Source organism: Saimiri boliviensis, chromosome 14 (genome assembly GCF_048565385.1).
Source record: "Saimiri boliviensis isolate mSaiBol1 chromosome 14, mSaiBol1.pri, whole genome shotgun sequence".
NCBI classification, from domain to species: Eukaryota; Metazoa; Chordata; class Mammalia; order Primates; family Cebidae; genus Saimiri; species Saimiri boliviensis.
Window position 1 is genome coordinate 39,095,617 of NC_133462.1, and position 14,345 is coordinate 39,109,961.

The following is a 14,345-nucleotide window of genomic DNA, read 5'->3' on the forward strand; positions in this document are numbered from 1 at the left end:
CTCTCAGTGTGACTGGATGTGTTAATATTTTTAGCAGTTGCCAAATTAAGAAGTGAAAACTGGCCGGGTGGGGTGGCTCACACCTGTAATCCCAGCACTTTGGGAAGCCTGAGGCAGGAGGATCGCTTGAGCCCAGGAGTTTGAGGCCAGCTTGGGCAACAAAGTGAGACCACTCCCCCCCCGGCCACCATCTTACTTTGAAAAAAATGAAACAGGCCGGACACAGTGGCTCATGCCTGTAATCTCAGCACTTTGGGAGGCCAAGACAGGCAAATCACGAGGTCAGCAGTTCGAGACCAGCCTGGCCAACATGGTGAAGCCCTGTCTCTACTAAAAATACAAAAAATTAGCTGGGTGTGGTGGCGGGCGCCTGCAATTCCAGCTACTAGGGAAGCTGAGGCACAAGAATCACTTGAGCCTGGGAGGCGGAGGTTGCAGTGAGCCAAGATCATGCCACTGCACTCCAGCCCTAGCAACAGAGCGAGACTCCATCAAGAAAAAGAAAGAGCCGGGCATGGTGGCTCAAGCCTGTAATCCCAGCACTTTGGGAGGCCGAGGCGGGTGGATCACGAGGTCGAGAGATCGAGACCATCCTGGTCAACAAGGTGAAACCCCGTCTCTACTAAAAATACAAAAAATTAGCTGGGCATGGTGGCGCGTGCCTGTAATCCCAGCTACTCAGGAGGCTGAGGCAGGAGAATTGCCTGAACCCGGGAGGCGGAGGTTGTGGTGAGCCGAGATCGCGCCATTGCACTCCAGCCTGGGTAACAAGAGCGAAACTCCATCTCAAAAAAAAAAAAAAAAAAAAAAAAAAAGAAAAAAAGAAAAAAGAAAAAGAAAGAAGGAAATAATAATAGTACCTATATCACAGGGCTAAAGATTAAACTACTTGATAAATGTAATCCCCTGCCCCGCCTCCGGCAAAACAATGGTTGGTATATATAATAGTAAGCGTTCAATAAACATGAACAACGCTCAAATCTTCTGCCTAATTTATGTGACAAATATTTCCTTCCAGGCTCTTGACTTTGATTGTTTTCTTTCTTTGTTTAGCATGTTTTCATGTCATCAAATGTGCTCATTTTTTCTTTCAAGTTGCAATAAAAGCAAATCTAGGATATTTAAATTGATTGGAGAATAAGAAAATGACTCTGGGCTGGGTGCTGTGGCTCACGTCTGTAATCCCAGTGCTTTGGGAGGCTGAGGTGGGCAGAGCACCTGAGGTCAGGAGTTTGAGATCAGCCTGGCCAACACGGTGAAACCGCATTTCTACTAGAAATTTAAAAATTAGCTGAGTGTGGTGGTGGGCACCTGTAATCCCAGCTACTCAGGAGGCTGAGGCAGGAGAATCACTTGAACTCGGGAGGCAGAGGTTGTAGTAAGCCAAGATTGCACTACTGCACTCCAGCCTGGGGGACAGAGTAAGACTTCACCTCCAAAAAAGAGAAAAAGAAAATAAACTGGGAAAAGAGAAGAGAGTATTGGCGGGATTTACAGGTACCCGCCACCACGCCTGGCTAATTTTGTATTTTTTAGTAGACAGGGGTTTCACCATGTTGGCCAGGCAGGTCTCGAACTCCTGACCTCAGGTGATCCATCTGCTTCGGCCTCTCAAAGTGCTGGGATTACAGGCGTGAGCCACTGCGCCCAGCCGAAGCACACAGGTAATGATTTTATAAAGAGAACACTACTCCCTCCCCTCCCTTCCTTTCCAATAAATGTTAATCCTAAAGAAAAAAAAAAAAAAAAAAAAAAAAAAAAAGCCAAGGCCGGGCGCGGTGGCTCAAGCCTGTAATCCCAGCACTTTGGGAGGCCGAGGCGGGTGGATCACGAGGTCAAGAGATCGAGACCATCCTGGTCAACATGGTGAAACCCCGTCTCTACTAAAAATACAAAAAATTAGCTGGGCATGGTGGCGTGTGCCTGTAATCCCAGCTACTCAGGAGGCTGAGGCAGGAGAATTGCCTGAACCCAGGAGGCGGAGGTTGCAGTGAGCCGAGATCGCGCCATTGCACTCCAGCCTGGGTAACAAGAGTGAAACTCCTCTCAAAAAAAAAAAAAAAAAAAAAAAAAAAAGCCAGAAGTCAGCCAGCAGCTACTCCACGCTTAACACCTCCCAGAGTCAGCAGAGGAAAAAGCTCCATTCTGGAGCCAGATGCCTGAACGCCATAGCAGGATCGCCCCCTGGTGGCAGAAAAGAAAGAAGCCAGATGCCTGAATGCCATAGCAGGATCGCCCCCTGGTGGCAGAAAAGAAGCCGGTCTAGGTAGGTGTGTGTGAGTTTCTTCCCGAAAGCAGCTCTGTTTTTGTTTTATCTTTTTATATATTTTTTGAGACAGAGGCTCGCTGTCACCCAGGCTGGAGCTCAGTGACACAATCTTAGCTCACTTCAACCTCCACCTCCGGCGTTGAAGTGATTCTCCTCCCTCAGCTTCCTGAGTAGCTGGGATTACAGCCACTGACCACCACGCCTGGCTAATTTTTGTATGTATTTTAGTAGAAATAGAGTTTCACCATGTTGGCCAGGCTGGGCTTGAACTCCTAACCTCAAGCGATCCACCTGCCTCGGCTTCCCAAACTGCTGGGATTATAGGTGTGAGCCACCCCAGCCAGTTTGTTTCTTTTTATTTAAATCACAAAGCAACCTATTGCAAGTAAAATTAGGCAGAATACACAGGCGACAAATTTGAGAATGGGAGAAGGGAAGCCCAAGGTCACCTAGCTAGCAATGGGCAGAACCTGCCAATCTGTGCAAATCTAGGAGCCTGATTTTTGTGGTTGTTGTTGTTTCTGGAAATAAGGGAAGGAAAATTCCCTGTTTTGTTTTTGTTTTTATTTTTGTTTCAGAGATGGGGGCTTGCTCTGTCACTCAGGCTGGAGTGCAGTGGCATGATAATAGCTCACTGCAGCCTCAAACTCCTGGACTCAAGTGATTCTCTCGCTTTAGCTGCCCAAAGTGCTGGGATTCCGCCCAGCCTCCTGTTTTTAAAAATTTGTTTATTAGGCCGGGCGCGGTGGCTCACGCCTGTAATCCCAGCACTTTGGGAGGCCGAGGCGGGTGGATCACGAGGTCAAGAGATCGAGACCATCCTGGTCAACATGGTGAAACCCTGTCTCTACTAAAAATACAAAAAAAAATCAGCTGGGCGTGGTGGCGCATGCCTGTAATCCCAGCTACTCAGGAGGCTGAGGAAGGAGAATTGCCTGAACCCAGGAGGCGGAGGTTGCGGTGAGCCGAGATCGCGCCATTGCACTCCGGCCTGGGTAACAAGAGCGAAACTCCGTCTCAAAAAAAAAAAAAAAAAAAAAAAAAAAATTTATTTATTTATATTTTGAGATAGAGTCTCATTCTGTCACCCAGGCTGGAGTGCAGTGGCATGATCTCGGCTCACTGTAATCTCTGCCTCCCAAGTCCAAGCAATTCTCATGCCTCAGCCTCCCAAGAAGCTGGGATTACAGGGACATACCATCATACCCAGCTAATTTTTGTATTTGTATTTATTATTTTTTTTGAAGACTCTCACCCAGGCTGGAGTACAGTGGTGTGATCTTAGCTCACTGCAACCTCTATCTGCTGGGTTCAAAAGATTCTCCTGCCTCAGCCTCCTGAGTAGTTGGAATTACAGGCACGCACCACCACGCCTGGCTAATTTTTGTATTTTTTTTTTTTTTTTTTTTTTTTGTGAGATGGAGTTTCGCTCTTGTTACCCAGGCTGGAGTGCAATGGCGCGATCTCGGCTCACCGCAACCTCCGCCCCCGGGTTCAGGCAATTCTCCTGCCTCAGCCTCCTGAGTAGCTGGGATTACAGGCATGCGCCACCATGCCCAGCTAATTTTTTCTATTTTTAGCAGAGACGGGGTTTCACCATATTGACCAGGCTGGTCTCGATTTCTTGACCTTGTGATCCGCCTGCCTCGGCCTCCCAAAGTGCTGGGATTACAGGCTTGAGCCACCACGCCTGGCCCCAATTTTTGTATTTTTTTAAGTAAAGATGGGGTTTCACCATGTTGGTCAGGCTGGTCTCCAACTCCTGACTTTATGATCCACCTGCCTTGGCCTCCCAAATTGCTGGGATTACAGGTGTGAGCCACCGAGCTTGGCAAATTTTTGTTTTTAGCTGAGACAGGGTTTCCTCTTGTTGGCCAGTCTGGTCTCATCATTCCTGGCCTCAAGTGATCCACCCACCTTGGCCTCCCAAAGTGCTGGGATTACCAGCATGAGCCACTGCACCCGGCCTAAACTTTTTTTTTTTTTTTTTTGAGGAAAGATTTTACTCTGTTACCCAGGCTGGAAGGCAGTGGCATGATTATAGCTCACTGCAGCCTCTAATCCCTGGGCTCAAGCAATCCTCTAACTTCGGCCTCCCAAGTAGCTGGGACTACAGCAATGGATCACCATGCTCACCTACTTTTAAATTTTTTCATAGAGTCAGAGTCTTGCTGTCACCCAGGCTGGTCTTGAACCCCTGGCCTCAGGCGATCCTCCTGCCTTGGCCTCCCAAAGTGCTGGGATTATAGGTGTGAGCCACTGCACTGGGCCTGGTTGGGAGAACCAGTCAACCCGATTGGTTCCTCCCTGTCCAACCTCCACATGGCTATTTCCAGAGACTGGGCTACGAACACACCAAGAGGCCGGGTGCATGTAACGACTCATGCCTGTAATACCAGCACTTTGGGAGGGCAAGGCAGGCAGATCACTTGAGGTCAGAAGTTCAAGACCAGCCTGGCCAACATGGCAAAACTGTGTTTCTACTAAAAAAAAAAAAAAAAAAAAAAATTAGCCCGGCACGGTGGCTCATGTGTGTAATCCTAGCACTTTGGGAGGCTGAGGCAGGTGGATCACAAGGTCAGGAGTTCAAGACCAGCCTGACCAACATGGTGAAACCTTGTCTCTATTTAAAAATACAAAAATTAGCCAGGCATGGTGGCACACAACTGTAATCCCAGCTACTTGGGAGGCTGAGGCAGGAGAATTGCTTGAACCTTGGAAGTGGAGGTTGCAGTGAGCCGAGAGTGTGCCATTGCACTCCAGCCTGGGCGACAGAGCGAGACTCGATCTCAAAAAAAAAAAAAAAAAGCTGGGCATGGTGGCATGTGCCTGTCTCAGCTACTCAGGAGGCTGAGGTGGGAGAATCACTTGAGCCCAAAAGGTAGAGGTTGCAGTGAGCTGAGATCACACCACTGCACTCCAACCTGGGAAAGAGAGAGAGACTCTGTCAAAGAAAGAAATAAGAGAGAGAGAGAGACAGAGAGAGAGAGAGAGAGAGAGAGAGACAGACAGACAGACAGACAGAGAGAAACACACCAAGAAAACACTCTTGTGAATTTGACTATCAGTCTCGAGTCCACACCTCATGGCCAGCTCCTGTGGACTACAAGACAGGTCCCCTGTCCCTGAACCCAGGTCCTCACTGGAACCAAAAAGTTTCTTGGCATTTGCTGAGTCTCAATCTCTGGAACCACAGAGGGGAGGAAGGCCCAGTCGAGACTCAGTTCCAACTCTGTTAGTCAAGTTTGTTTTTTGTTTGTTTTTCTTTTTATTTTTTGAGACAGGGTCTCATCCTATCACTGAGGCTGACTGCAGAGGCATGCTCATGGCTCACTGCAGCCTAGACCTTCCTGGGCTCAAGTGATCCTCCTACCTAAGCCTCCCTAGGATCTGGAGCTTCAGGCTTGCACCACCGTGCCTTGCTAATTTTTTGTATTTCTGGTAGAGATGGGGTTTCGCCATGTTGCCCAGATTGATGTTGAACTACTGAGCTCAAGCGATCCGCCAACCTCGGCCTCTCAAAGTGCTTGGATTACAGGCGTGAGCTACTGCACCTGCCTGTTGGTCATTAGCGATGATCATCAAACATTTCCAATGCTGTCTTCTGGACGCATGGTAGGGCTGTTCTCTCTTGGCCACTTACGGCTGGGTAAAGCCATGTGACTTTTTCTGGCCAATGAGCAGTGAGATGAAATAGTGCATCATTTCTGAACCAGAGTATTTAATTATGGGTATGAGGCCTTCTAGATATGTCTCTCCTCAGTTACAGTGACCCAAAACATTCCAGATAGTGACAACTCTTTTTTCAGAGACACTCTGTCACCCAGGCTGGAGTACAGTGGTATAATCACAGCTCACTGCAGCCTTGAATTCTTGGGCTGAAGTGATTCTCCTGCTTCAACCTCCCAAGTACTGAGACTACAGGTGCATGCCACTATGCCCAGCTAATTTTAAAAGGTTTTTTAGAGATGGGGTCTTGCTATGTTTCCCAGGCTGGTCTCAAACTCCTGGGCTCAAGCGATCCTCCTGCCTCAGCCTCCCAAGTAGCTGGGACTACAGGCATGAGCCACTGCACCCAGCTCAGAAATTACTTTTGTATCATTTTTACCCCCTGCTCCCCCAAGACTTTGGTGCTATTTGTTACAGTGGCATAAACTGGCTTGTCCTGACTAATACATTACGCCATCAACATCATGGCACCTGAGTCTAGCCAAGGACTTCTATGTTAGTTTACTAGGTTTGCTGTAACAAAGTTCCACAGATGGGATGACTTCAGCAACAAAAATGTGTTGTTGGCCAGGTGCAGTGCTCACATCTGTAATTCCAGTACTTTGAGATGCCAAGGCGGGTGGATTGCTTGATCCCAAGGGTTCAAGACCAGCCTGGGAAACATGGAAAACCTTGTGTCTACCAAAAATATGAAAATTAAGCCAGGTGTGGTGGCACATGCCTGTGGTCTCAGCTATTTGGGAGGGTGAGAGGATGGTTTAAGCCCAGGAAGTGGAGGTGGCAGTGAGATGAGATGGTGCCATTGCACTCCAGGGTGGGCAACAGAGCCAGACTCTATCTCAAAAAAAAAAAAAAAAAAAAAAAAAGAGGGAGAGAGAGAGGGTGGGAGTTATCTCAGGGATCTTTGCTTCATCTTTGGAGCAATGCTAATTCAGCAAATATTTACTAAGCACCTACCATGAGCCAGGGACCCTTCAATGCAAGGTTTTTCCAGTGATGGAACTTATATTCAAGTGAGTCTTGCAAAGACAGGTTATAAACAGGTAAACAAGTGAGGCTGGGTATGGTGGCTCATGCCTTTGATTCTAGCACTTTGGGTGGCCAAGGCGGGAGGATCAATTGAGCCCTGGAATTTGAGTACAGCCCAGGCAACATAGCAAGACCCTTGTCTCTACCAAAAAAAGTTTAAAAATTAGCCAGCTGTGGTGATGCTTACCTGTAGTCCCAGCTACCTGGGAGGCTGAGGTGGGAGAATTGCTTGAGCCTGGGAGATTGAGGCTGCAGTGAACTATGACTTCACCACTGAACTCCAGACTGGGCAACAGAGTGAGACCGTCTCTAAAAAAAAAAATAATAATAGTTAATTAAAAACTTTAGGCCAGTTGTGGTGCACGCCTGTAATCCCAGCACTTTGGGAGGCCAAGGTGGGTAGATAACCTCAGGTCAAAGTTAAAGGCCAGCATAGCCAACATAGTGAAACCCCACCTCTACTAATAATACAAAAGTTGGCCGGGCACGTTGGCTCAAACCTGTAATCCCAGCACTTTGGGAGGCCGAGGTGGGTGGATCACAAGGTCAAGAGATCGAGACCATCCTGGTCAACATGGTGAAACCCCGTCTCTACTAAAAATACAAAAAATTAGCTGGGCATGGTGGCACGTGCCTGTAATCCCAGCTACTCGGGAGGTTGAGGTAGGAGAATTGCCTGAACCCAGGAGGTGGAGGTTGCAGTGAGCCGAGATCGTGACATTGCACTCCAGCATGGGTAACAAGAGTGAAACTCCATCTCAAAAAAAAAAAAAAAAAGTTATCCAGGTGTGGTGGTGGATGCCTGTAATCCCAGCTATTTGGGAGGCTGAGGCAGAATAGCTTGAACCCAGGAGGCAGAGGTTGCAGAGAGCCGAGACCATGCCACTGCACTCCAGCCTGGGTGACAGAGTAAGACTTCATCTCAGGAAAACAGAGACAACTTTATACCTGTAATCTCATCATTTTAGGAGGCCAAAAGAGGCAGACTGCTTGAGTCCAAAAGTTTGAGACCAGTCTGGACAACAACATGGTGAGACTCCACCTCTACAAAATAAAAATTCAAAACTAGCTGGTTGTGGTGACTTGCACATGTAGTCCCAGCTACTTGGGAGGTTGAGGTGGGATGACCACTTGAGCTCAGGAGGTCAAAGCTGCTGTGAGCCATGATCGCACCACCATACTCCAGCCTGTGTGACAGAGTGGGATCGTGTGTCAAACAATAGTAACAGTAAAGTAAAACAATAAAAAACAAATGAAACAACTGTGACAAATGAAGTGCTCTAAAGGCAAAAAGACAGAGGCCAACAAGGACAGGGAAGTTACTGTACACAGTCCGAAGAGGTGACAATTGAGAATAGGCTTAAGAAGCTACACAGAAAGTAAAAAGCCCAATTCTGGGCTTTGAGCCAGGAATAGATGGAGAATTTGAGGAATAGGATGAAGGCTGGTACAACCAGAATTACGGACTGAACTTTCGGCTTAATGTCCCTCCCACCACCCACCCTCAAAACCCAGAGATCTGGAGGGTGCAGGGATATCACGGGCTTGGAGGGAAAGATACAGAGGGGACGTCATTAGCACCTCGGACAGCACCTCCCCTGTCCATGGTACTGACAGCACAAGGCACTGACGGTCGGTGGGAATGTAAAACGGTGCAGCTGCTGTGGAAAAGTTAGGTGGTTCCTCAATTCGATGCAGAATCTCCATATTGCCTAACAATTCCATTCCTGAGCATCTAACCAAGGAAATTGAAAGCAGAGATCTAGATACCTGTACACCGTGTTCACAGCAGCATGAGTCACCACAGCCACAAGGTAGAAGAACTCATGTCCAACTGATGAACCAATAAACACTATGTGGTCCATCTATCCAATGAAATATTATTCAGCCATAAACAAGGAAAAGTTCTGGCTGGGCATGGTGCATAAACAGTTCTGGCTGGGCATGGTGCCTCACGCCTGTAATCCCAGCACTTTGGGAGGCCGAAGTGGGCCAGTTTGAGACCAGCCTGGGCAACATGGTGAAACCCCGACTCTACTAAAAATACAAAAATTAAGGCCAGATGTGGTGGCATATGCCTATGATCCCAGCACTTTGGAAGGCTGAGGCAGGTGGATGGCTTGAGGCCAGGAGTTTGAGACTAGCGTAGCCAACAAGGTGAAACCCTGTTTCTACGAAAAATAAAAAAATTAGCCAGGCATGGTGGTGCTCGCCTATAGTTCCAGCTACTTGGAAGGCTGAGGCAGGAGAATCACTTGAATCCAGGAGTTGGAGGCTGCAGTAAGCTGAGATTGCACCACTACACTCCAGCCTAGGCAACAGAGGGAAGCACGGTCTCAAAAATTAAATAAATAAATAAACACAGAATTTAGTTGAGCATAGTGGTGGGTGCCTGTAATCCCAGCTACTCAGGAGGCTAAGGCAAGAGAATCACTTGAACCTGGGAGGTGGAGGTTGCAATGAGTGGAGATCATGCCACTGCACTCCAGCCTGAGCAACAGAGCGAGACTGTCTCAAAAAAAAAAAAAAGAAAAAAGAAAAGAAAGAAAGAAAAGAAATTGCGGGGTGCCATATCAGGCCCCCAAGAGCACCTGTGAGCTCTGGAGGGTGGCATGGAATGTTCGGGCATTGTCTGGAGTCAGCACTGGCTTCTGAGGTGCCAGAAAGGGGGCAGAGTGGGGAGAAGCACCTAGCGGGGCTCCTTATGAATTCTAGAAAGGCATTCCCCACACGGGGCAAACACCAGGTGTGTCAGACTGCATCCCCCGCCATCCTGAGCACAGAAGGTGAGCCCCCAACCTGAAGATGACAGGAGGCCATTTTCAAGAGGTGAGTTTATTGGGGGAGGGGACTGGTCAAGTCATCAGTGCAGCACTGTGCCCCCTCGGGGCTGGTCAGTCCAGTGCGTGGGCCCCGGGGGTCACAGGCATAGCAGCAGGAGGGGGAGTGAGTACCCCCACAGGGCCATCCCCAGCCCAGTCCAGGGACGGGGATAAAGGGGTGACCCCTGGCGAGGTCCTCAGGCATCTGTGGCTGAGCCGGGTGGCTCCTGGGGCAGACAGCGCCGGTGCCGGAGAATCAACTTCTCCTCCTCCTGCAGGGACAGTTCACACACATGCATGTCACCCAGTATGGGACACTGATACATCACTGAGCACATGTCAGCCAGCACCCAGCACACAGGATCTCAGATACACCCCCTCCCACTGTACTCATGACCCTTCCGAGGATGTGAGGGGACCCTGGGCTGCCCACTCTCACCATCTCAGAGGCAGTGCTGGGGCTTGCTCCCTCGGGGGACCCGCCTTCATCCCTTGAGCAGTCGGGTCCGGCATCCTCCTCATACTCTGTCAGGCAATCTGACTCCTCTCCTGGAATCGGGGAGCAGGGCATGGGTGAGGGGATCAGGGCTGGCCTGCCATCTCCAGCCACTCCCCTCCCTCTTGGGAGTCCTCTGGGCCCCTCACCATCAGCACAGCCATCGGAGACGTAGCTCGTGGGGGGCTCAATCCGGGACACAATCTCTGCCAAGTCGGTGAAACCAGAGCTTGGGAAAGCAAGCACCTGTGGGGTGATGTTGGTGAGGCTCTTGGGGAGGTCATAGAGTCCTGGGGCCCCTGGGGGGCCCAGTGGTGCATTGGGGGCTTAGAGGAGATCCTAGGATGGGAACTCTCTGAAATCAGCAGAGGTCTGAGAGCTCAGCAAAACCCAGGATATATGGGGCCATCTGAGGTTTGCAGGAGACTTTCAGGGGGCCCGGCTTTGGAATCACTGGAGTCAGAGTGGCCCCAGCACGGGAGCAGCACAGGCTTACATCTGCACGGCGGCTCTCATTGAGGTCTGCAGACCGCCGGTCTGTGAGCATTTTCTCAATGACGTCGCCACGGCTCCAGCCTCCAAACACCGCCTTCCCGTACTGGTAGCCCACATCCTATAGAAAGTGAGGGGCTGAGTCTATGCCTGCAATCTTGCTTTGCTTGTCCCCACTCTGTCTGCCCCTTCTCTGGTCCCTCAAAAGCCTGATGCTCTGGGGGAGCTGGCATTTGAAACTAAATCTATTTCACAGTCAGCTGCACAGAGCACACTCACCCACACATTCCCTGTCCTGCTGTTGGCAGACATTACCAACCAGTCTCTCCATGTTCTTTCCCACTTGGCCCCATGCAGGGTGCTGGGTACCAAATAACACAAGGTGGTGATGTGCAAGCTTACTCTGAAGTCTGCAAACAGGGAGTACACCTGTGGACATCGCCGTCTCCCAAGCCCACAGCAAACATTTTAAGTTTCTCATGGCATGCTAGCCCAGTGAGCCCACAAAGGACATCACATATTTCTTCTACTCAGACTCAGGGCTTCTGGGCTGCAGCTACTGATTAATTTCTTTTAAAAATGTTTATTAATATTTAATTTTTAAAATTATTAGGATGAGACTGCACTCCCAGGCTTGAGTGCAGTGGCACAATCTTGGTTCACTGCAACCTCCATCTCCTGGGTTCAAGCGATTCTCCTGCTTTAGCCTCTTAAGTAGCTGGGACTACAGGCATGTGCCACCACACCTGGCTAACTTTTGTATATTTAGTAGAGACGAGGTTTTACTACGAGTTGACCAGGTGGTGTCAAACTCCTGATTTCAAGTGATCTGCCTGCCTCGGCCTCCCAAAATGCTGTGATTATATGCATGAGCCACTGCGCCTGGCCCTTTCTTTTTTCTTAGAGACAGAGTTTTGCTCTGTCATTCAGGCTGGAGTACAGTGATACAATCACCGCTCACTGCAGCCTTGAACTCCTGAGCTCAAGCAATCCTCCCACTTTAGCCTCCCGAGTAGCTGGGGTGACAGGCATTTACCACCACACCCAGCTAATTATTTATTTATTTATTTATTTATTTATTTTTATTTTTATTTTTTTTTGAGATGGAGTTTCGCTCTCGTTACCCAGGCTGGAGTGCAATGGCGCGATCTTGGCTCACCGCAAACTCCGTCTCCTGGGTTCAGGCAATTCTCCTGCCTCAGCCTCCTGAGTAGCTCAGATTACAGGCATGTGCCACCATGCCCAGCTACTTTTTTGTATTTTTAGTAGAGACGGGGTTTCACCATATTGACCAGGATGGTCTCGATCTCTTGACCTCATGATCCACCCGCCTCGGCCTCCCAAAGTGCTGGGATTACAGGCTTGAGCCACCACGCCCGGCAATTTTTTATTTTTAATCTTTGTAGAGTTGGGGTGTTGCTATGTTGCCCAGGCTGGTCTTGAACTCCTGGCTTCAAGCAATCCTCCCACTTCAGCTTCCCAAGGTGCTGGGATTACAGGTATGAGTCACCATGTCTGGCCCCCTGATCAATTTCAGTTAGCTAGGGTATGGCACATTTTTTCAGGGTCAGTGGCACGTAACAAACACATTGCTACCTCCCTCTCCTGGACCTGTGGCAGACATTACTACTCCATCACTCTTCTTATTCCCACCAACACAGAAATGGCACTAGAAATCGCTATACAGTGCTCCCCGGGGTGCAGGTGGCTCATAAGGAGAAACAGTTAATACACAGCACATGCACAGCCACACCCCTACCACATCCCCTGCAGACATCACTAATTGATCACAGATCTGTTTCCCACAGATTCCAGATGGGATTCCTGGATTCCTCCCCACCACACTGCTCTGGGCTTTAAGTGGCAAAGCTTTGCCAAACCACCAGCAACGCTTTGCTACTTAAATACGCAGGCACCATGCCACTTCTGCCCACTCACATAGATCTGGTCGAACTTCCCGAAGTCCATGGTCTTGAAGCAGTCAATGGGAGGGCGCAGGTACTCGCAGTAGGAGCTAGACTTGACCACCTCCAGCTGTCGCACGCAGGACACGTAGGCCAGGCGGGACTGGATCTCGGCCATGTCTGGAACCTTCACTTTGTCCGCCCAGGGGTTCAGCCGTTTCCACAGCAGCCACCAGCCAGACAGGCTGTCCCCGTAGGTGCTGAGGTCTGTCTCGTCCTGGCTCCCCACATCAATGGCGATGACTGTTTTGGCACCCATGCTGCGGGCGATGTCCGCTGTGGGGCCAGGGGGTCAGCAGGTTGCTCTCCCCTCAGGGGCCCGGGGCAGAGATGTTCAACCCAGTCATACAGACGCCATCATGCAAATGATCACATAAAAAAACCCATACATGCAAACGACATGCTGCCATGTACAGGGCATGGAAATGATGCAATTCAAGTTGAGGGGGTGGGATCAGGTGTTGGGTTTTTTTTTTTTTTTTGAGACAGTGTCTGATTTTGTCACCCAGGTTGGAGTGCAGTGGTGCCATCTCAGTTCAGTGCAACCTCCGCCTCCCCGGTTCAAGAGATTCTCCTGCCTCAGGCTCCGGAGTTGCTGGGATTAGAGCCACACACCACCATGCCTGGCTAATTTTGTATTTTTAGTAGAAATAGGGTTTCATCACGTTGGCCAGGCTGGCCTCAAACTCCTGACCTCAAGTGATCTGCCCACTTTGGTCTCCCAAAGTGTTGGGATTACAGGTGTGAGCCACCACGCCCAGCAAATATTGAGAGTCTTGAGTTCTGGGGAATCAGGGACAAAGGAAGTGGGAGAAGAGACAGGAGGCTAGACACAAGGGAAACAGAGACATAGAAGGAGAGAGACAGACAGAGTAGAGACAGCAGGAGAAAGAGATACCCGGGTCAGAGACATGAAAGGAGCAAGAACTCAGGCACAGAGGGGGTTCTTGAGGCTGAGACAAGGGACAGAGAGTAAGGAGAAGGGACAGAGGGAGTGGACGGGGGCGGGTGGTGTGTCCATGGGCCTGTGTCTGCATGGCTGTGTGCCTCAGGGAGAATCTCCCAGTGATTCTGGGGAAGCAAAACCAATGTCCTGTAGCCAGATGCAGCCCAGGAAGACACCCAGTTCTCTACTGGACTTTACACATGCATCTCTTGTAAGGGATCTTGAATGTATATCCACTTGTGCCTAACAGCACACCAGCAGGTGGATGGAGATTTCAAACAAGCTCCCTAGAGGTTCTCTATGGGTCTAGGTCCATGTGTTGATGTCCCTGTGTCCGTGTATGCCTGCTTGCGGCCCTGCTGTCTAAGACCCCATGGGAGGCTGTTTCTGTGAACAGGTCCATCTCTGGCTGTGCCTTCATCCCTGTAGACACACCTGGGGCTGTTCATGTTCATTACAGTCCTGGATCACTGTCCAGACATGTTTCCTTGTGAATCTCCGTGTGCTGTCACCTGCAGGTCTGCACACACATGCTCACGTGAGTGGCTTTAAGACATGTGTTTATCTGTCTAGAAAGCCTATAGCAGTGGGAGGAGTT

The 14,345-nt window shown here is 49.7% G+C and overlaps 1 protein-coding gene across 7 annotated transcripts in view; it reads right to left on the reverse strand.

Annotated features, from left to right (window-relative positions):
• Positions 1 to 9,846: 9,846 nt before the first annotated feature.
• PNPLA6 (patatin like domain 6, lysophospholipase) overlaps positions 9,847 to 14,345 on the reverse strand; it is a 28,795-nt gene continuing 24,296 nt past the window's right edge. For all 7 annotated transcript variants that reach the window (XM_074384719.1, XM_010349546.3, XM_010349545.3 and 4 more), the window contains 5 exons: positions 12,776 to 13,077; positions 10,842 to 10,958; positions 10,495 to 10,591; positions 10,289 to 10,398; positions 9,847 to 10,121 (listed from right to left, as the gene is read on the reverse strand). In XM_074384719.1, coding sequence (XP_074240820.1) covers positions 10,047 to 10,121; positions 10,289 to 10,398; positions 10,495 to 10,591; positions 10,842 to 10,958; positions 12,776 to 13,077 — 701 coding nt within the window. In that variant the 3' untranslated portion in view covers positions 9,847 to 10,046. The remainder of the gene's footprint in view (positions 10,122 to 10,288; positions 10,399 to 10,494; positions 10,592 to 10,841; positions 10,959 to 12,775; positions 13,078 to 14,345) is intronic.